This window comes from Carassius auratus, chromosome 48 (genome assembly GCF_003368295.1).
Source record: "Carassius auratus strain Wakin chromosome 48, ASM336829v1, whole genome shotgun sequence".
Lineage (NCBI taxonomy): Eukaryota > Metazoa > Chordata > Actinopteri > Cypriniformes > Cyprinidae > Carassius > Carassius auratus.
In genome coordinates, this window is record NC_039290.1 from 9,684,703 (window position 1) to 9,707,607 (window position 22,905).

Here is a 22,905-nt window from a genome sequence, read left to right on the forward strand (position 1 = left end):
GTATCAATAAGCACTATTTTAATATTACATTAATCCATTTATGTTTGCATGCATTCTTTGTAGATTGTTTTATACAAAGTAACTTACAAATGAGAAACATCACACTCATTTTCAGTGAGACAAAAATAGTCATAGTCCACAACATCATGTTTATTAGAAAGCTGGATTAGGAAAGTCCCTAAATGCAAATGGTGATGGAAAACATATGAGATAGGAGGAAAAATTATATTTTAATGCTTTCATGTTTTGTCTGAGTGAATGGAGAAATGCAAAAGCAGTGAAATATGATCTCAAATGTAATTCTATAAGTATTTTGCATCACAGTTTCCATTTAGGAACTCTGTATGAAACAAGCAAAAGCAGAGGTTAAAATACAGAATCATTTTCATTAAATTGCATGTATGTATTTACATTTATATGATTATATAAAAACATATTTAAGTCATCTTAGATGGAGTTTGCTTAGCCTATTGATTCAACAAAAAAGTAAATATAAGCAGTAATTAGTAATAGTATGTGCTAAACAAACAAACAAAAACAATAATAATGCAAAATGAAAGGAAACACAGTAAATATTTGTATCCATCACCTCATGAGTCATGGAAGTGAATAAACATTATAGAAGTTCAAATAGACATTAGACTATAAATGGAGATCATTTGAGTTCAAATAACAAGAAACTTGCTAGTTCTAACCATGAAATATACATTTTCTGTGCAGCTGCTTTGAAATGTGTATAGTGAAAAAGCAAATATTTAATTGAATATTCAAATATGGAAATTAATTGAATTGAATCTAATTGAACTGAATCGAATTGAATTGAATCATTTGAGTCCAAACGGCTTGACTGAATTTGTAAAAACGGTTATTTGACTCACACACAGTGGGTGATTTTTAGTCCATTAAGGATTCCAAAATACATGACGAAAACTTTATTTAGTAACAATCTATTAGATTACAGATTATTAGTAATGTATTCTGAGTACTTTTTATGATCACATTAATAATTTACTGCCATTGTCTGAATATGTAATCAATAAAATCAATAATTAACAGGCATCTGATTATGGGCATTTTAAAATATTATATAATCTCATCACAAGTGCTTCATGTTAGTAATCTGATTGTGTAATCTGGATCACATGTACTTGGTGCAGATGAAGTTGATTTCTTCAGTTTCAGGAAGGCTGATCCAGTGATTATCACGGGTCCGAATGGCTCCGGATCTCACCGTCTTATCACATTCGTCCAGTCCGATGTCATAACCAGAAGCCCACTGATCGTAGCACACGGTCTGACCTTTGACCCAGAACCAGATCCCCACTGTGCAGGAGTGACGCAGACCCAGCCACACGTGATCAGAGAGAGCGCTCGAGGTCACATTCATCACCCGCTGCTGCATCTGCTCCGAATCCACCGACACCAGGTCCATGTCCATGTTTCTGCAGCGTCTCAGAGCTTCAGTCCACGTCTTATTCTCTTGGACCAGAACCAGATTATCTGGAAACACAAACAGATGAGCAAGAAAATTAGGATACAAAACATTTAACTTTGAAATACAGGAGCCAGTGTTCATTTAGTATTATTGAGATATTAATATAGTTTTTATAAATATTTAGATTTTTTTAATTAATTTATATATGTTTATATATACTTTATTATTATTAATTATTATTATTATTTTTTTTTTTAGTTTTAGTTATTTTAATACATCAAGAAAAAATAAATGACAATGAGAAATCTTACTTGAACCATATATATTTTTAAGTGATAGTTCACCTAAAAATGAAAAGTTTTTCTCATGAGGTTCCAGACCTCTAAGACTTTGGTTAATCTTCAAAACAGAGATGAAAAGCATGAAGATATTATTAATGAAGCCTGAGATGTTTCTGGTCCTCCATTGAAAGTCCAGGTAGCCAGAATTTAGAAGATCCAGAAAGTAATAAACGCGTCAAAACCGAATCCATATGAATCAAACATTAAGGGCCATATTTTAACGTTGTAGGAAGTTCTTCAAAGACAGGAAAAAAAAAACGTCAATGACTTTTATTTGACCCGCAAATAACGTCTCTCTCTCTCTCTCTCTACACTGTATATAAAGTATATTATATATTATTATGTAAAGTATAATATTATACACTATAATATAATATTATGTAATATTGTATTGTATTAAAGTTGTATCCAAGTTGTCTGTCTTGAACGCAGCATTAGGTTAACATCAATAAATGATCGTGTACTACAATTACAAACCATTCTATAAGGTGACATTTCAGCACTTGACAAACGGACAGCGACTCCTAAGTAGCACTAAAAGCACAGCTACGTGCAAATGTTAACATGCAAAAGTGCATTTTTGGGAAATGCATGTGAAACAATAACAAACGATCGCAAAATGACTCGTAGAAAACTTTTTTAAGCGCTAAGATCAATCGTTATCGGGAAACCCGGCCCAGTTCAGTGTTGATTCAGTTTGGTTCAATAACTGTGTAAAGTTAGTCAATCACAAACAAGTTAAAATCAGGTATTCACAGCTCTACTGTCTGACTCAATAATGTCATTATTCAACTTAAAACTCTTGATTCACATGGATTCTCCTTAAATTGTGTTTAGATCTTGTAAGTTTTGGTTACCTGGTTTTTTTAATCTCTCAGGTTTCTTTAAAAATATCTTAATTTGTATTTTGAAGATTTACTGAAGTCTTAAAAGTTTGGAACAACATGAAGGAGAGAAAATGATGAGCAAATTCACATTATATCTATAATATATAATCTATAATAACAGGAACACACGTGAAGTTATAGTGCGTTCGTTAAGCTTCTTCTGTAATGATGAGAGAGTTTCTGTAGCTTGACATGTAGACGTACAGCAGTTCAGAGGATTGATCTACTCACCATCATAACACACAAAGGGATGCTCTTCTGAACACTCCTCATCTTTCCATATTCCTTGGCGGTCAATCAATGCACAGTCATCGTGATTAGTGTTTCTGGATGCGGGTCTATTAGATTTCCAGTGTGTGAATGTGGAGGTGCTGTTATCTGACCAAACCCAGAGTCTGTGCAGACCAATCCAGACTCGTTTATCTTGATCACTTGAAGTTATGTTTTGGTCTATGATCTTCTGAATCTGTTCATTCTCAGTCTGATTCCTCACGCTGGCCAGATCTGTGTGTCTCTCTCTGCAGTATTTCTGAGCTTCAGTCCAGTTCTTTTTCTCTTGTACAATGATGAATCCTTTACTGCTGCCTTTAAAACAGAAAGACATTTGTCTGAAATTGATTTAGAGAATTTAAACATAACAGAAAGAATTCTCTGTTCCCTTTCAGTCGGTCACTCTCGACGCCACGTCGGATGACCGACGAATATGGGATATCGCTTCGATAGACCAATCTACTTCGAGTGTAAACTAAACGAGCCAATGCACATTGGCATGCAATTATTGCATCCAGCTGCCGCTGATCACTGCGTGAGTATAAGAGGGCAGCAGGTGCAATGCATACCAGCTTTTCGCTTCGGAGCCGAGCGTTAGTATCGCTCTGCTCAACTGTGTCTGCTGTGAACTACGAGTTCAGCACGCTCTCGGAAGCTTCGTGTGTTGGCGAGACGGCGCTTCAGCGGCGGTCGTTCCTGTGTCGAGTGGATCTGCACACTTCAGGTTGCACTACCCCTGTCGTGTTGCAAGCGGCCATCCCCCCTGTGCGCCTCAGCACTGAAAGAGCATTTCCTAAAAGAGCAAATTCTCTCTAAAAGAGCTTCACGGGTGCGTCTTTGTAAAGACGACGGATCGTCCTTATAAGGATGCCGTTTCACCCGTGCGTTTCTGGGTGCGGTCGTTACCTGGCACCGGGTGATGGTCACGATCGCTGCCTCACGTGTCTGGGCGTCGAGCACGCTGAGGTGGCTTTCGTGGATGAGTCATGTTCTCACTGCGGGAATATGACCATCTCGGAGCTGCAAACCAGGCTCCGCTACCTTCAGGGGGGCGGAGTCCCGTTGCCGCGGCCGCGATCTGGGACTCGTTCTGGCGGCCGACAGACGAGAACCACTTCCGGCAGTAGCGCGAGTGGTTTGAGGATCACAGTGGTGGCAAACCCCGCAGGGAACCAACCCTCTGGGGACCATCACTCCTCTAGCACCTCCGATCCAGTGGAGCAACCCAAGGAACGCGCTGGGCCCTCTTCAAAGAGCGTACCAGCGGTATCCAGTGGGACTCCCCCCGACCAGATGTCGATCTCAGCATCGGAGGGAGAGCTGTCGGATCACGGTTCGGTTGCGCTACCGTCCTCTGGGATGGTGACAAAGCCTGATTCGGATCCCGAAGTGGCAGCTATGCTTTCCCGGGCCGCCGAGAGGGTAGGGCTCGAGTGGAATCCCCCACCGCGTCCCGAGCCCTCACGGCTGGATGATTGGTTTCTCGGGGTGGTGCGCGCTGGTTCTCAGCGCCCCACCCCAGTGCCTTTCTTTCCGGAAGTGCATGACGAGCTCACCAAGTCGTGGATGGCACCTTTTACTGCCAGAAACCAGCCGGTGGGCTCCTCCTCCCTCACCACCCTCGAGGGCGGTGCAGCGAAGGGGTATTCAGGAATCCCGTCGGTGGAGCGGGCGGTAGCGATGCAATTGTGTCCTAAGTCCGCCGCCTCCTGGCGTGGAGACCCGGTGCTCCCTTCCCGGGCCTGTAGGCACTCGTCTGGTCTGACCGGCAGTGCCTATGTGGCTTGCGGGGAAGCTGCTTCCGCCTTACACGCTATGGCGTTACTGCAGGTGCACAAGGCTAAGGCACTGAAAGACCTGCACGAGGGTGGTCACGATCCAGCGCTTCTGGAAGAGCTCCGAACCGCCACTGACCTTGCGCTTCGAGCGACGAAGGTCACCGCGAGTTCGCTGGGTCGTGCGATGTCCACATTAGTGGTCCAGGAGCGCCATCTGTGGCTGGGTCTGGCAGACATGAGGGACACCGACAAGGTCCGGTTTCTCAATGCCCCTGTGTCCCAGACCGGCCTCTTCGGCGACGCAGTCGAGATTTTGGCCCAGCAATTCTTGGCTGCCCAGAAGCAGACTGAGGCGATCCGACACATCCTGCCCCGGCGGGCAGCTGCTGCTATCTCCACCCACCCGCCGGCTGCAGTGCCCCAGCCTGCTCGTCGCCGAGGGCAGCCCCCTGCATCCGCCCCTGCTCACGCGTCGCATCTGCAGCAGCCTCCAAGTGGTGCCGTTGAGCTGGGCACAGGCAGGCTGCCCCTCCCGTCCTGGCCCCCGTCAAACCTGACGGTAAGCAGAAGAGCAAGAGGCCCTGGGACGGGTGACCCAGAGAGAGGTAGCTGCTTTCTGGGGGATGGTGTAGGCACCTCTCCCTCCCCTGGAGGAGGGCCAGGCGGAGAATTTGGAAATCTCGACAGGAGAGTAGTTTCCTCCCTCTCTGGGTCCCAGGAGGGCACGGAGAGTTGCGGACGGCCAAGCACCGGACCTCACTCATCCTCCTCCTTCGCCAGATGGCAGCTGCGGGCAGTTCGAGAGCGTCAACAAAGGCCCTACTCACGCACCCTCTGCCAACCCGTGGAACCAGGTGAGCCCTGCACCCCACACTCGCACCACACTCCGGCCTGCTCACAAGCCGCCCGAGTTGGGCCCCTGTGTTCCACCTCGCTGCCCCACTGCGGGTACGGCTGTGGTTCTGCTGGTCCCGCTTGTACGGTTCTTAGGCGCCTGGTCAGCGCTACCCAGCCCGTCTCGCTGGCTTCTGCGAACCATCAGCCTCGGCTATGCGATTCAGATCGCCCGGCTTCCCCCCAAGCTCTGCGGTGTCCGCTTCACTACAGTGGAAGCGTCCGATGCCCCTGTCTTGCGGAAAGAGATCGCAGTCCTACTGGCGAAGGCCGCGATAGAGCCGGTCCCTCCAGCCGATATGAGGAAGGGGCTTTACAGCCCGTACCTCATTGTACCCAAGAAAAGCGGTGGGTTACGACCGGTCTTGGATCTGCGAGTTTTGAATCGGGCCCTCTATCGGCTACAGTTCAAAATGTTGACACAGAAACGCATTTTCAGGTGCGTCCGTCCCCAAGATTGGTTTGCAGCGATCGACCTGAAGGACGTGTACTTTCATGTGTCCATACTTCCGCGCCACAGACCTTTTCTGCGGCTTGCGTTCGAAGGACTAGCATATCAGTACAAGGTCCTGCCCTTCCGGCTGTCCCAGTCTCCCTGTGTCTTCACGGAAGTCACGGAGGCAGCTCTCGTCCCTCTCAGAGAGCAGAGTGTTCGCATTCTCAATTGGCTGATACTAGCACAGTCTCGAGATCAGTTGTGCGAGCACAGGGATGTGGTGCTCCGGCACCTGAGCCTGTTGGGCCTTCAGGTCAGCTGGGAAAAGAGCAAACTCTCACCATTGCAGAGGATCTCTTTTCTCGGTATGGAGTTGGATTCGGTCGAACAGACAGCACGCCTCACAGAGGAACGTGCGCGGTCGGTGCTAGCCTGCTTGAATACGTCCAAGAGCAGGACGGCGGTCCCACTGAAACTCTTTCAGAGGCTCCTGGGGCATATGGTGGCCACAGCGGCACTTACACCGCTCGGCCTATTACATATGAGACCGCTCCGGCACTGGCTTTATGGCCGAGTCCTGAGGTGGGCGTGGAAGCGCGGCACTCACCGGGTCCAAGTTACACCGGCCTGTCGCCAAACCCTCACTCCGTGGTCAGATCTGACATTCCTTTGGGCAGGGGTGCCCCTAGAGCAGATCTCCAGGCATGCTGTGGTTTACACGCATGCCTCCACCACCGCCGGGGGGGCCACGTACAACGGGCATGCAGTCTCAGGGGTTTGGACGGGCCCGCAGCTGCAGTGGCACATCAATTGCCTAGAGTTGTTAGCAACGCACCTTGCCTTGAACCGTCTCAAAGGTCTCTTACGAGGCAAGCCTGTGCTGGTCCGATTGGACAACACTGCGACTGTTGCGTACATCAACCACCAAGGTGGTCTGCGCTCTCGTCGCATCTTGCAACTCGCCCGCCACCTCCTCCTTTGGAGTCAGAAGGTTCTGAGGCACTTCGTGCTGTTCACATTCCAGGCCTGCTCAGTCGTACAGCCGACGAGCTGTCTTGAGCAATGCTCCCGGGAGAATGGCGACTCCATCCCCTGACGGTCCAGCTGATTTGGAGGCGGTTCAGAGCCGCTCAGGTAGACCTGTTTGCTGCTCCAGAGACCTCTCACTGCCAGGCTTTCTACTCCCTGACCGAGGGAACTCTCGGCACGGATGCACTGGCACACAGCTGGCCGCGGGACCTACGCAAGTATGCGTTTCCCCCAGTGAGCCTTCTCGCACAGACGTTGTGCAAAGTCCAGGAGGACGAGGACCAAGTCTTACTAGTAGCGCCATATTGGCCTACTCGGACCTGGTTCCCCGAACTAGTGCTCCTCTCGACAGCCCCTCCTTGGCTGGTTCCTCTGAGGAGGGATTTACTGACTCAGAGACGGGGCACCATTTGGCACCCGCGTCCAGACCTTTGGAAACTCCATGTTTGGTCCCTGGACGGGACGCGGAGGTTCTAGGTGACCTACCCCAAGAGGTAGTTAACACCATCACTTCGGCAAGAGCACAGTCTACGAGACACGCCTATGCCTTGAAGTGGAACCTGTTCGTTGAGTGGTGTTCTTCTCGCCGAGAAGACCCCCGAAGATGCCCGATTGCGGCCGTGCTATCCTTTTTGCAGCAAGGGTTGGAGCGAAGGCTGTCTCCCTCCACCCTCAAAGTCCAGGTTGCCGCTATTGCTGCGTACCATGACCCTGTGAATGGGAAGTCTTTGGGTAAGCATGACCTCATCATCAGGTTCCCTAGAGGGGCCAGGAGGTTAAATCCATCCCGGCCCCCCTGTATACCCTCTTGGGACCTGTCTCTAGTGCTTAAATCACTACAGCAGGGCCCATTCGAGCCTTTGCATTCAGTTGAGCTAAAGTTTCTTTCATTGAAAACTGTGCTCCTGCTTGCACTGGCCTCCATCAAGAGGGTAGGGGACCTGCATGCATTTTCGGTCAACGATTCGTGCCTAGAGTTCGGGCCGGCTGACTCCCAGGTAATCCTGAGGCCCCGGCCTGGCTACGTGCCCAAGGTTCCCACTACACCCTTCAAAGACCAAGTGGTGAACCTGCAAGCGCTGCCCCTGGAGGAGGCAGACCCAGCCCTGGCTTTGCTTTGTCCTGTTCGAGCATTAAGGTGCTACGTGGACCGGACGCAAAGCTTCAGGACCTCAGACCAGCTCTTTGTCTGTTACGGAGGCCGGCAGAAGGGGAATGCCGTCTCTAAGCAGAGGATGGCCCACTGGATTGTGGATGCCATAACCCTGGCTTATCAGGCTCAGGATGTGCCCTGCCCGTTCAGGCTTCGAGCTCACTCAACTAGAAGTGTTGCATCCTCCTGGGCGCTGGCTCGTGGCGCCTCGCTGACAGATATTTGTAGAGCTGCGGGCTGGGCGACCCCTAACACGTTCGCTAGGTTCTATAGCCTTCGTGTAGAGCCGGTATCCTCCTGTGTTCTCACCTCAAACGGGTAGTGGCACTGAGAGGCCCCGGTTAGTGTCGGCTTGCTAAAACTGCTCCAGAGTGTCCGAACTGTAGACCCTGTTGAGTTCCTCCATCACCCTAGGCAGCTGGACGCGGCGGAACGTCCGGCGCCAGGCCTTCATGATGAATCCGTGAGAACCATGGAAGGCTGGGCTCCATATTGAGACCTAAGCGGTACTCGTATGTGTATAGTCCACGGTATAGCCTTAGAGCCCGTGTTTCCCCGGCAGACTTCTGCCTTCCCAAGAGGGTTTTAATCACCTCAAATTTCTCCGTATACTCCTAAGCGGAAGCTATATGTGTATTTGCCTCCGAGACCTCCTTCGGGAAGGATGGGGCTTCCGCAGCGTCCCGGCTCCAAGCGGACCGGGTACGTTTTCCCAGTGTTATCCAATCTCACCCAGTGAGGTAGTGCTTTGACAATGGTGAGTGGAGCTACTTGTTCTGAGCCCCGGCCTACACCTAATAGGGGCGCAGGCGGCTCGCACAGGGCACTGGAAGGGGCAGCACACATGGCGCTTTGATAGGGATCCCATATTCGTCGGTCATCCGACGTGGCGTCGAGAGTGACCGACTGAAAGGGAACGTCTCGGTTACGTATGGTAACCCTCGTTCCCTGAAGGAGGGAACGGAGACGCCACGTCCCGTCGCCATGGTTGCTGTACCGCCGCTGAGCTGCCGGGTTCCCGGCTCGGCTCCTCAGCGAAAAACTGGTATGCATTGCACCTGCTGCCCTCTTATACTCACGCAGTGATCAGCGGCAGCTGGATGCAATAATTGCATGCCAATGTGCATTGGCTCGTTTAGTTTACACTCGAAGTAGATTGGTCTATCGAAGCGATATCCCATATTCGTCGGTCATCCGACGTGGCGTCTCCGTTCCCTCCTTCAGGGAACGAGGGTTACCATACGTAACCGAGACGTTTTCATTAAGCAAGAACAAAGAGACAAATCCCCACATTTAATTGTTATTCATTATTCAAAATTAAAAGTTTTTTATTATTACTGGATGTGAAAATACTTAATATGGTCTTTTAGCACATTTCTCTGAGAATTTGTAGCACATTATACAAAATACAGATTGATTCAAACAAGCAGCATCGCAGTAATAAAAAAACTGTCAGAAACGAATTTGATTCAGTTATAAGCAGCTCTACAGAAGATGATTGTGTGAGTTTGGTTCAGTAATAGTTCAGAGTTCATTAGTTATTAAACATACAGCTGAACTCACCATTATAGCAGATGAAAGGCCTTGTTGTACTACAGTCTACATCATGCCACTGTCCTTTATGATCATTCACACAATCCATGTAAATACAGTCTCCATCTCCATTTGGTTGTTCTGTTCCCCAGTTCCTGTACTGAGACTCATTTCCTCTGTAGAAGGCAGGGTCACTCAGAGACCATATCCATGAGTCTGTGCTCCTCAGTCCAATCCAGACACGGTCAGCATTGCTGTTCACTCTCTTTATGGCCTGTTCAATGTCATTCTGTTCTTGTATGTCACTGATAGTGACCAGATCTGTGTATTTCTTTCTGCAGTAACTCTGAGCTTCAGTCCAGCTCAGGTTCTGATTCACAAAGTGATACTGACGCGGAGCTCGTGCAGAAGAACTGACCACAGCTGAGGAGAGACACATTCACATTCAAGACAAGAAGTGCTAGTACAGTAGTGGAGTATCTTAGTATTTTACTCAATCTCCTCAACAACACACACATTACACACTCATTCAAACACACTTGAACACGGTCAGCAGCACTAACACTAACTATCAACACTAGAACTAGTCAAGCACTCACTCACCTGTGAGCAGAAGAGACATACATGTGATTCTCTCCATTTCTGAGAGAAAAACACAAATCAGTCTCAAGAAACATCTGACCAGATCCAGAACATCAGATCATGCCATTTCTACTTTATCATTGCTTATTAGACTCTACTTCAGCTATAAATACACACAAGAAGTTAACACTTACATGCAAAGTAAATATTTCATTAACTCATATAATGTTAATATAATACACCGACAACCACCTTAAACACAGATAAAGTGATATAATTAAAAATAAAAGTACTGTTAAATGACATGAAATGTCCTGTTAGATTTATAACAGTTTGTCACTGTATATTAACTTACTCTTAACCAAGTAACAAGTATTCACCGTAGGATATTTAGTCTTTTACCATTAAGAATTATAATATTTATTTCAGTCTATTGTTTTATGCGGCACATTTCTGCTGTTAAAAGCTCCAGAATCAAACTCTCTCAGTGAGATCGAGTGTTGCACTGCTGCTGTAAGTACACTACTGCAAACACAATTTTACTAAATTGTACTTTTATTTTCTTTTTTTTTATATAATAATTTAAACGTAAGTTACACTTGTTTTATTACAAAATTAATTGTGAGGAAATCTTTGTATCAATCAATGGATATGAAGTTTATTTTTAAGTTTATTTATTTTTGGTTTATTTTCTCCATAATGTTTTAAAGAAGCTGTATATAATTAAACTGAAAAAGTTAAGATAGCAACAGACAAAATTTACAAAATCCAGACATTCACTAGTTAACCTGTGATCAGCTGAGTGTAATATAATATAAACACAGTTAAATCAGTCAGATCATAATCAATGTGAAGTTAAACTATCAGTAATCATGATCTCAGAGTTTCTTACCTGTAGATGCTGTGATTCAGGAGTGATAGTGTTTCTTCTTTTATCAGGACAGACTGATATCACGATCATTTCTCCTCTTCTGCTCCTCCCAGCTTTGCTTTTCCTGGACAGAAAAACTCCCTTCCGTGGTTTAGGTCTTTATTCAGGTGTGTTTCCTGCTTTATTGCCCCATGGCTACAGTTTGTGTGTGTGTCTTTGTGTGTGTGTGTGTGTGTGTGTGAGAGAGAGAGAGAGTGTTTATACATCCAAACTGCACATTAAAGTGTTTATTTTATTGCACTTTATTTATTTGCATCTGTAGATTTCAATTACAATATCTTTACATTTATGTGTTTTATTAACAAAGTTCGGGAGGATAATCAGATAATCATCCAATTTAGGCAGAGGTGCATCTCGTTTAGCTAATCATCTTAACTAGCACACAAGCATGTGTGTATATATATATATATATCCAGTCTTCCTACCTCCTGTCCCACGGCAGTTTTTCAGCATCCCTCCTCCACCCCAACTCCTCACTTCTAATCTATTTATCCCAAATAGGGATAGGGGGAGTTTATTGTGTTCGGGCTATGCTCCGGGCCCGGACCCCTCCCCCAGGACAGCGCGCCAAAATATGTCTACTATTCACCTTCAGATTAGATGTAAGGGTGAACTCGTGAAATACTCAGAAGTGAGTTAAACCTTCATTTGGAGATGTCCTCGTTTGTAAAAACAGTATAGAATGTATAATATTACACTATTTGTGAAAATGCAGAAGGTTGTCTTTTAGCGTTAGAGTGTAGATTAGGTTAAAGTATTTATAAGTAGCTTTAAATTAAAAATAGCCGATGTCTGTGCAATATCCGTTTTTATTTCTCTGGGGAAACGTCTGAGATTAAGTCGAGACTTCGACATGAAAGAGAGTCTGCTGAGGTCTGAAAGAGAACAAATATATTTTTGTATAGTAATTGTTTAATGAATACTGAAATTATTCTCATATTCCTCGTCTCTGTTTATCTCCAGCGTCTCGTGTGTTTGTGTGACATTCAAATTATTTCCCTGTTAATTTACATATTGTTCTTCTTGTTTTTATGCAGATGATAGTCATGAATGTCCCAGTGTTCCTCAGGGATGAATCATCAGATACAGGACAGAGGGATTCTTCAGGACAGAATTTGAATGTGTGCCGTTCTTCCTCAAAATGATGATGATGTTTAAAAAAAACATGATCGAACCAGGAAACCAGGATTGATTTTCAGGTAAAATATGCTAAATCATCAGTGTTTTGCTTGATTAAAAAAGATAAGTTTTTAGGGATGGAGTCCTGGAGTATCTGCCAGAGTCCAACAGAGTGCACCGGTCACTGGCTGAAAAACTGAGGTTGGGGCGAGATCTAGAGCTGTTATCGCCTGCAGGGCTCAAATTGAGGGGGGATGTGGGGGGATGGCATCCCCTGGTTGAAATAAATGACAAAAAGCATCCCATCAGTAAAACAACCTTCCCCCATCACCATTCCCTTTGATTTAATAAATTGTATTATGTAAAACTTATCATGGAAATTAAAAATTAAAATGATCCTCTTGAGATAAGTCACGAATAACGTGATTGGCCAATCAGAACTCGGTTTTGTAACAAGCTGCGCATTAGCAGAAGCAAGTTTTTATCATTGGTCATGCAAAATGGTTCAAGCACTACTTTTCAATTTTTTTAAAAAGAAGAGACAACAGAAAAAGTATGATTTTTCCTTCACTAGAATTTAAAAACATTCCCCAGAAATAATGTTATAGTGCTGTGAGCAGAGGTGCTGCCAGAGGATTCTGAACGCAGGTGCTGAGAGGATGCTTGATCATTGACAGGGAGGTGGGCAATTCAGGGCTCCAGACTCAGTCTTCCCACTGGTCACTCTTTTGGAACTAACTTTCTCAGTTGTTCTCAGAAGCACCGTTTTCAGTTTTTATTTTTTGCTATAATATGGGATTAATCATTGCATGCTTCTTACGGGGTGAATGACAACACAGACCCTGTACAGCTGGTAAGTGCCCCGGAGGGTGACTGGTGCAGGCTTCCACTCTGTGCATGTGGGGTGCAGTTCTGTGGTGAATGTCGCTCTCCTGGGGTGTCGTCTGAGTCTGTGAATGAGCAGACAAACAAAGACATTCGTTGGTGTCTCCTGGAGTTTCAGTGCAACTTGCCTTGGAAGCCTCTTCCTCTGGCTTTTGTAGCAGGCGGGGACGAGCTCCAGGTGCTCCACTCATCACGCACAGGTGTAATGATTGTTTGATCCCCCCCTCACCCTCCAGGCATTGCCCTGGTTCTGTGGGGAAACACAATTTTTTGTGGGGATATTATGGAAGGGAAATTTTATGTTACCTGCCAGACCTGTCCATCTGGACCAGCCCCGGGAGCATCCATCCGCATTCCTGTAGTCGGCCCAGGCCCGATGTAGCACTTGGAAACAGAAGTCCTGGAAGGCTAGGAACCACCGGGTCACCCGGGTTTTTGTGTCTTTTACCTGGGAAATACACTGGAGCGGGCCTAATCCATAACGAGGGTGAACCGGTGGCCCCAGAGTTAGTAATTCAACTCCAGGACTGCCTACTTTATGGCCAGGGCCTCCTTCTCCAGCACCGCATACCTGGTTTCTGCGGGTGAGAGTTTCCTACTGATATAGACCACGGGGTGCTCTTCTCCATCCCGGAGCTGAGAGAGAACTGCTCCTAAGCCGGTGCCGTAGGCGTCTGTATATAGGGTGAAGGGGCAGCCGAAGTCTGGGGAGTGTAAGATGGGGGAGGACGTCTGGGCCGTTTTCAGGGTCTGGAATTCGGCTTCTGTTTCAAGGGTCCAGACTATTGCCTCTGGTTGCCCTTTCCTGATTAGGTCTGACAGGGTGCAGACTATAGAGGAGAAAGCAGCGGTAGTAGCCCACCAACCCCAAGAATGCTCGTACCTGGGTCTTGTTTGTGGGATGTAGGAACTTCTTCACCACCTCAAACTTCTTCTCCTGAGGCATGATGAGCCCTCTACCAATCTTGTAGCCCAGGTACTTGGCTTCGGTGAGGCCGAGGTTACACTTCTTGGGGTCAGGCCAGTTCACCGGAGCTCCGTCAACGCCCTCCATAGATGCACCAGGTGCATCCTCCAGCTCTCCAAGTGGATAATAACATTGTCCAGGTAAGCCGCAGTGTAGGCTTGATGGGGTCTGAGCAAAACGTCCATTAACTGCTGGAATGTGGCCGGTGCCCGTGAAGGCCGAAGGGAAGTACACGGTAATTCCAGTGGCCATTGGGAGTGCTGAAGGTGGTATTTTCTCTGGAACTTTGGGAGAGGGGACCTGCCAATACCCTTTCGCAAGGTCCAAGGTGCTGATATACCGGGCCTTCCCTAACCGGTCCAGGAGCTCATCCACCCATGGCATGGGATACCCGTCAAAGGCAGGGACTTGGTTGAGCTCCCTGAAGTCTTTACAGAAAAGGAGGGTGTTGTCTGGCTTCAGTACCATCACGATTGGGCTGGCCCAGGGGCCATGGGATCACATGATAGATCTGCTCCGTTCGTTGGTGGCCGGGCTATCACACACGGCGCTGTTGGAGTCAAAAAACATTCGTTAGTGTCTCCTTGAGCTTCGGTGCAACTCACCTTGGAAGCCTCTTCCGCAGGCGGGAACGAGCTCCAGGTGCGCCCCTCATAATGCACAGGTGTCATGATTGTTTGATCAGTGTGGAAGCGGCGTTTCTAGAACCAGTATATTCGCCACAGCTGATGAACTTTTATCATAGTTTATGATGGACAGAGCTCTTATCAGTGTCACACAAGTAGTACCTATAAGGTAGCATATGTCAGGATGATTTATGGCTTTGATGTTTTCGACCTTTCCCCTTCCTCTCGCCATTTAGCCCAACAATGTTGTGTTCACCCCGTGACCTGTAAATGAAAATGAAAACCTGTAAATCTCAGTTTTTGTTTTATTAGTAAATTTACTCATTTTATTTATGAGTAAATTTTTTCTGGATTCTTTGATGAATAGAAAGATCCAAAGATCAGCATTTATCTGATATACAAATATTTTGTAAGATTATACATTTTTTTTAATCACTTTTGATCAATTTAAAGCATCCTTTCCAAGTATGGTGACCTTGGGTTTTCTGAAAGGCACCATTATTATTATTTTTATTAAAAAATCTGGGGAATAAAAATGTACTCAACTGTTTTAAATATTAATAATAAAACAAAAACTGTGTCTGTCTTCATTAAAGACTGCAAAGCAACAAAATGTAATTATTTTAAAGTAGGGTGATTATTTTCTATAACCAATGTAAATGCCACTTGTTTGATATTTTATATATTCTTTAAAAACATGAAATTGTATTTATTTTTAAGTGTTTTTAAGTTGTTGTTGTGTTTTTTTTTTCAGCATTGTATACATTTGAAGATCCTGTAATTTGCCACAATAATTAAGTATCAATAAGCACAATTGTAATGACATTTTAACCTTCATCACTTTATTTAAATGCTTCTGCCGATGTTCAAACAAAGTGCAAATATTCCATGAAGTCATTCAATCAATATTTATTATTATTATATAATCATTACATTTATACATGTTCACATATATTAATTGTAGATGATTTTACACAAAGGAACATCACACACACTTTGAGCAAAAAATATTAATTTTCAATAATGCGAAGTGAGAGGAATATAAATACACAGTAATGAAAAAAAATAATGAGGCACAGGAGAGCAACATAATCAGTAACTATGGTGACAAATGAGAACATACTTAAAGCATGACAACCAAGAAAACACAGGAAACAATGAGATGCAAACTGAAAAAAAAAAGAAACATCTTAAATATTTTCTATATATTGTCCATTCAGGAACTGTATAGGAACCAAGCAGAGATTGAAATACAGAATAAAAAAATAAAAAAAGTTGCATGTATTATAATTACATACTGTATGATTATATTTACAGTAATTTTAGATGGAGTTCGCTGAACATATCTGTTCCATCAAAAGAAAATGCAAGTATTAAATAATATGCACTAAACAAAGATAAGAGAGTATCATTTGATTATGGGCATTTTAAAATATTATATAATCTCATCACAAGTGCTTCATGTTAGTAATCTGATTGTGTAATCTGGATCACATGTACTTGGTGCAGATGAAGTTGATTTCTTTAGTTTCAGGAAGGCTGATCCAGTGATTATCACGGGTCCGAATGGCTCCGGATCTCACCGTCTGATCACATTCGTCCAGTCCGATGTCATAATCAGAAGCCCACTGATCGTAGCACACGGTCTGACCTTTGACCCAGAACCAGATCCCCACTGTGCAGGAGTGACGCAGACCCAGCCACACGTGATCAGAGAGAGCGCTCGAGGTCACATTCATCACCCGCTGCTGCATCTGCTCCGAATCCACCGACACCAGGTCCATGTCCATGTTTCTGCAGCGTCTCAGAGCTTCAGTCCACGTCTTATTCTCTCGGACCAGAACCAGCTTATCTGGAAACACAAACAGATGATCAAGAAAATCAGGATACAAAACATTTAACTTTGAAATACAGGAGCCAGTGCTATTTTACACACTAGAACGGTAGCTACGCTAATTATCTGTTTCTCAGAGGATTGATCTACTCACCATCATAACACACAAAGGGATGCTCTTCTGAACACTCCTCGTCTGTCCATCGTCCTTCATTACTGATAACAATCAATGTGCAGTTCTTACGTGTGTTATCAGAACTGTGTTTCCAGTGTGTGAATGTGGAGGTGCTGTTATCTGACCAAACCCAGAGTCTGTGCAGACCGATCCAGACTCGTTTATCTTGATCACGTGAAGTTATGTTTTTGTCTATGATCTTCTGAATCTCTTCATTCTCAGTCTGATTCCTCACGCTGGCCAGATCTGTGTGATTCTCTCTGCAGTATTTCTGAGCTTCAGTCCAGCTCTTTTTCTCTTGTACAGGGATGAATCCTTTACTGGCTTTAAAACAGAAAGACATTTGTCTGAAATTTATTTCAGTGAATCATGTTCCTAGCGGACTTAACTTTAAAGAAGGGAAATACATTAGTTCTTTCCGCTCTCATTTACCAAAAACAAAAAAAACGTATTATTATTGGACATGAAAACAGTATGTTTTGAGCTCATTTCTGAGTTTTATGATCACTTACAGCTGAACTCACCATTATAGCAGATGAAAGGCCTTGTTGTACTACAGTTTACATCATGCCACTGTCCTTTATGATCATTCACACAACTCTGATCATTCCCACAACCCAAGAAAACACAGTCTCCATCTCCTCCTGGTTGGTCGGATCCCCAGTTCCTGTACTGTTCTCTGTAGAAGACAGGGTCACTCCAGAAACCAACTCTTGTGTTCTTCAGTCCAATCCAGACACGGTCAGCATTGCTCTTCGCTCTCTTTATGGTCTGTTCAATGTCATTCTGTTCTTGTATGTCACTGATAGTGACCAGATCTGTGTATTTCTCTCTGCAGTAACTCTGAGCTTCAGTCCAGCTCTTCTTCTGATTCACAAAGTGATACTGATGCAGAGCTCGTGCAGAAGAACTGACCACAGCTGAGGAGAGACACATTCACATTCAAGACAAGAAGTGCTAGTACAGTAGTGGAGTATCTTAGTATTTTACTCAATCTCCTCAACAACACACACATTACACACTCATTCAAACACACTTGAACACGGTCAGCAGCACTAACACTAACTATCAACACTAGAACTAGTCAAGCACTCACTCACCTGTGAGCAGAAGAGACATACATGTGATTCTCTCCATTTCTGAGAGAAAAACACAAATCAGTCTCAAGAAACATCTGACCAGATCCAGAACATCAGATCATGCCATTTCTACTTTATCATTGCTTATTAGACTCTACTTCAGCTATAAATACACACAAGAAGCTCCTGAAGCTGATGTGTGTCATGATTCAGTCTGAAAATAAACTCAAAAACCTGTCAAACTTAAAGTAAAAGCTGCCTCGGTCACCGACCTATTCAATTAAGAAATACAGAAGCAATATTTCATATTTTACAGATTTAAGTTCAATTTACAGGAAAATATATTTCATTAAAATATATTATTAGGGATGCACCGAAATGAAAAAACTTGGCCGAAGCCGAAACTGAACAAAATGAAACACTTGACCAAATACCGTTTCATGCGTTTTTCTTTTTCCCCTATGTATTTAGCAAATTTTCTTAATCATTGCATACATTTAATATCCAAAATGTGCTTTTTACTGTTTTGTCTTGCTTTTCAAAGATAGTTAAAAAAATATATATATATTTAACAGTTAATATTTATAACATTTAACATTAGAAGATATTATTACACCAACAAAGCACAATTTAACATAACATTAATTAGTTAGTTCAATAAAAAATAAATAAAAAATAAATAAATAAAAATTGCCATCTTTCAGTCCCCATTTTCGAATTAGGCATTTTACTGTCTAAAGAGAAAAAGAAGGAAAACTGGACACTTTGAGCAGTAAATCATCATATTATTCTGATTTCTGAAGATCATGTGACACTGAAGACTGGAGGAATGATGCTGGAAATACAGCGGAGCATCACAGAAATACATCACAGCTTGACAGAGATTCACATACTGTATATAATATTTCACTATTTTTAATCAATTAAATGCAGCCTTGATGAGCAGAAGATACTTCTTTTCAAACATTAGAAAATATTACAGATCTCAATTTGAATACTGTTGTAATAAATGCATCAATAGAGCTGTTGTAATTATTATCATCATTACTTTTTTATTTTATTTTACAGAACAACAGTAAAATTACAACACCAACATTTATATGTTCTTGCTTCCTCAGGAAGACCTCAATGCTTTTCTGTTGGCAATAGCAGATTTATAAATGATTTTCATTACGAATTTGGGAACATGTTTGTCGCATGTATCATATTGTCACATAAAAATTAATAAAAATGTGACTGAGCAACTGACGACACAGATTTTCCTCGCGCTTTGGATTCTGAACCAAAGCAGATCCCCTTTTTTTCTAATTGTTCAAGGGCATTTTACGATTACAATCATCATACATTAACCACCTTCCTCTTCTAATGGAGAACATGCAGTCTCTCGCAAATTTTTGCGTCTTTCTCACGTAGTTTTAAACACTTCCTCACTGCTATGGAACGCCAAAAGGTTCAAAAACGCGTTAATTTAAACGGGTCAACGTGCGAAAAATCAGCGTGTTAAATACGTGTATTTAACGTGTGAAATACGTGTTAAATACACGTGAAGTACACATTAAAATCAGTTTGAAAGGGTCGATGTCATTGGCTGCTGAGCATTGGGTCAAACCACTTCTGTGAGTTTAGGGGGTGTACCATTCATAAACTAGGCTATCACCATTTAACTTAACTTAATCAGTTTATTTAGGCTTATTTTCTTTTCTTTTTTTTTTTCTTTTTTTTTTATAGCCTATAAAAATAATTTATTTAAATTGTAGTTTTATTTTAAAAAACAAATTTCACTACTCATACCTATTTGAAAATAAACACATTAGCGGACATTCTAGCTTTAATACTGATCAAACTTAAAGGGTTAGTAACTAAGCAACTGAGCTGTTATATGGATGGTAACTGTAAAAGTATTACTGAATATTATTAGTTATTAGTTACACTACTAGTTACTGCAAAAGTAATACAATAACTAAATTACTAGTAACTAGTTACTGCCCAACTCTGACTTTCAGTGGATTATTTTTTTATTATTATTTAATCTTCAATTATTTCATTTGGACATTATCCTGCTGAGAAATAACTGATAAAAATGTCAATACAATTTGAGTGCTCAGGATAAATTTTTCATATCTGTCTTATTTGACATTCAATATCTAGGGAACTAAATAAGTTAAGTTAAGGTGCATCTGTTTCAAATTTTCTGGTGATAATATAAAGTATCCAAAAGTTACAGTATTTTGTAACAAAACAGGCCTTAAATTTTATGTTACAATTTATTCTGTCTTTTTTTCTGCTAGAATTGGCCTAATAATTTCAGTTTGCCGGACGTTCGGTGCATCCCTAGATATAGCCTTATGTTAATACTACTGAAATATTAAAATCTGTATTTTGCCTTTATAATACACTGACAACCACTTTAAAAATACAGATGAAGGGATATATAGTTAAAAAATACCGGAAAGGTACATGAAATTTCTCCATATAGTAACATTTCTCCATTTAAAAACCTACTGTTAACCAGTTAAACATGTTTTTACTGTAGGATTTATTTATTTTTAATGTTAAGAATTAGGCTACTTTTTTATATATAATTTACTGTCATGCTGCACATTCCTGCTGTTAAAACCTCTGGAAATACATTGTTTTATTTTAAACAAATGTGTACATTTATTTTTATGATTTTGCTCATATAATAACTCAGATATAAGATACACTTGTTTTATTGGGAAATAATTTGTGAATTAAATGAAGTTTGTTTTTAAGTTGATTTATTTTGTGTTTTTTTTTCTCTCTTTCGATATAGAATTAAACTGAAAAAGTTCAGATAGCAACAGACAAAATGTGCAAAATCCAGACATTCACTAGTTAACCTGTGATCAGCTGAGTATAATAAAATATGAACACCGTTAAATCAGTCAGATCATAATCAATGTGAAGTTAAACTATCAGTAATCATGATCTCAGAGTTTCTTACCTGTAGATGCTGTGATTCAGGAGTGATAGTGTTTCTTCTTTTATCAGGACAGACTGATATCACGATCATTTCTCCTCTTCTGCTCCTCCCAGCTTTGCTTTTCCTGGACAGAAAACTCCCTTCTCCCTTAGTTCTTTATTGTTCTTTCTTTATTGCCCAGAGTCAACAGTGTGTGTGTGTGTGTGTGTGTGTGTGTGTGTGTGTGTCATATCAGGACACAACTCTGTATAATGACATGGGTATGACACAGGTATTACAAGGAGAGGGTGACTTATGAGGACATAACCCATGTCCCCATTTTTCAAAACACTTATAAATCATACAGAATGAATTTTTTTGAGAAAGTAAAGAAAGTAAGGGTATTATTGAGGCATTATAATAAATACAAAATGCATTATAAAAACCCTTATAATGTGTTGTATAATCTCATAAATTATCATAGGAACAATGTTGCATCCACTTCAGTTATTATATTTCTCATCGTCCCATACACTGTAGCTTCATAGAAAGTGTAAAGTTTTCTCAGTTCAGCAGCTCTTACACACACTCTATAGAGTTAATATTATAATATGACAACAAAATCAAAAAATAATTTCAGAATCTGGCTTTATTCAAATATCAGTGTTCAGATATTTTCTGGAAATGTTAGATTAGTTGCATAATACTTGCATTTTAAGTAGAAAATGACTTATTTTCATATTTAATCATGACATTAATGCAAAACAGTCATGTTGTTTATTCATCCGGAGGGATATGGTATGTCTGTTACCCAATATATTTTTAGCTTATCTCCTAATCCTTACCTGTTTTTATCTCCTGTGGCGGTGTGACATTTGAATTTCCCTTTTAATTTACATATTGTTACTTACATAATTTACATATTTGTTATTACTTGAGATTGTGTGTGTGTGTGTGTGTGTGTACAATATGTACCGTATATGTGTGTGTGTGTGTGTGTGTGTGTGTGTATATATATATATATATATATATACATTCACATATATACACTGTGTATATATAGGCCTGTAATCAAACTGTAACCCAAGTATAATATTATAGAAAAGTTTGTGGTGCACAGTTTGAGCTTGTTATCACAGTAACATTAGATTCAAATTCAATGCATCAAACATGCAAATATGAGACAATAATTGACCATGTCACATTCAAATACAGTATACTGTCAACATTTATGATCAGATCGTATTCCAGTGATTTGCATCTAATGTCTTTCCAGTAAGATGACGTCACACTGCAGACAGTGCTGTTCTTCACAAGTATTTTGTTTTGTTTTCCAGTAAAAATATCTAAACATTCTTAAATCGAGATACTTTTACTGGAGATTCAAATGATGTAAGATATTATATCTTATTAGTCTGAGAAATTGGACTAAATTAAGTGAATTCATGATTAAAACAACAACACTACAAATGTTCTCTTGTTTGTTCTTGTTTTCAATATAAACTCACTTAAAGAAATAGTTCCTCCCAAAATGAAAATGTATCAGGTTTGTAGAAATGTAGCACTGCATCAGAGTCTCATCAATGGATGCTCTGCAGTGAATGGGTGCCGTCAGAATGAGAGTCTGATAAAAACATCACAATAATCCACAGCACTCCAGTCCATCAGTGAACATCTGGAGAAGACAAAACCTGAAACACATCCAGCATTAAGATATACATCGAATCCATAATTATTAATTATAAACTTTCAGTTTAAACTTGAAAAGGAAAGTTTGTCAAGACCAAGAATTTTTATGTTATTTAATCAATCTGCTACTTCTTTTAGCAAAATTAGTAAACATAAATGTAAAAATGTGGGAAATATGCCTTTGCCTTTCATTTTAAGGCTGTAAATCTGTCAGAATTTATAAACATTCTATGGCCTTTATTTAACCTTTTTATTTGTATTTCATTGTAATGTACCCCCTGGCTGTTTTGAAATCCTTGCACATAATTTCTCAGAAATACAGAACAAGTTTGTGTGCAA

General features: G+C 42.1%; 3 protein-coding genes across 3 annotated transcripts; all 3 read right to left on the reverse strand.

Moving 5' to 3' along the window:
• Positions 1-1,044: 1,044 nt before the first annotated feature.
• On the reverse strand, positions 1,045-11,332 carry LOC113065378 (C-type mannose receptor 2-like). Its single transcript, XM_026236599.1, has 5 exons — positions 11,231-11,332; positions 10,360-10,398; positions 9,787-10,179; positions 2,895-3,248; positions 1,045-1,500 (listed from the first exon to the last, which is right to left on the reverse strand). The coding sequence occupies exons 2-5, from the start codon at positions 10,394-10,396 to the stop codon at positions 1,139-1,141; spliced, it is 1,146 nt and encodes a 381-aa protein (XP_026092384.1). The 5' UTR covers positions 10,397-10,398; positions 11,231-11,332; the 3' UTR covers positions 1,045-1,138.
• A 4,857-nt stretch (positions 11,333-16,189) lies between these two features.
• LOC113065379 (C-type mannose receptor 2-like) lies at positions 16,190-17,233 on the reverse strand. Its single transcript, XM_026236600.1, has 2 exons — positions 16,855-17,233; positions 16,190-16,718 (listed from the first exon to the last, which is right to left on the reverse strand). The coding sequence occupies exons 1-2, from the start codon at positions 17,216-17,218 to the stop codon at positions 16,357-16,359; spliced, it is 726 nt and encodes a 241-aa protein (XP_026092385.1). The 5' UTR covers positions 17,219-17,233; the 3' UTR covers positions 16,190-16,356.
• A 146-nt stretch (positions 17,234-17,379) lies between these two features.
• Positions 17,380-21,023, reverse strand: LOC113065314 (L-selectin-like). The gene is made up of 3 exons (XM_026236545.1): positions 20,920-21,023; positions 17,976-18,014; positions 17,380-17,795 (listed from the first exon to the last, which is right to left on the reverse strand). The coding sequence occupies exons 2-3, from the start codon at positions 18,010-18,012 to the stop codon at positions 17,380-17,382; spliced, it is 453 nt and encodes a 150-aa protein (XP_026092330.1). The 5' UTR covers positions 18,013-18,014; positions 20,920-21,023.
• Between the last annotated feature and the right edge of the window lie 1,882 nt (positions 21,024-22,905).

Bases quoted from the DNA above. Each gene is read 5' to 3' on its own strand.
- LOC113065378 (XM_026236599.1), bottom strand. From the start codon at position 10,396: ATGGAGAGAATCACATGTATGTCTCTTCTGCTCACAG. The intron at 3,249-9,786 runs GTGAGTTCAGCT...TCTGTTTTAAAG, and splicing joins GCCTTTCATCTGCTATAATG to GCAGCAGTAAAGGATTCATC. The intron at 1,501-2,894 runs GTGAGTAGATCA...TTGTGTTTCCAG, and splicing joins TCCCTTTGTGTGTTATGATG to ATAATCTGGTTCTGGTCCAA.
- LOC113065379 (XM_026236600.1), bottom strand. From the start codon at position 17,218: ATGTCTTTCTGTTTTAAAGCCAGTAAAGGATTCATCCCTGTACAAGAG. The intron at 16,719-16,854 runs GTGAGTAGATCA...TTGTGTTTCCAG, and splicing joins TCCCTTTGTGTGTTATGATG to ATAAGCTGGTTCTGGTCCGA.
- LOC113065314 (XM_026236545.1), bottom strand. From the start codon at position 18,012: ATGGAGAGAATCACATGTATGTCTCTTCTGCTCACAG. The intron at 17,796-17,975 runs GTGAGTGAGTGC...GTCTCTCCTCAG, and splicing joins TATGTCTCTTCTGCTCACAG to CTGTGGTCAGTTCTTCTGCA.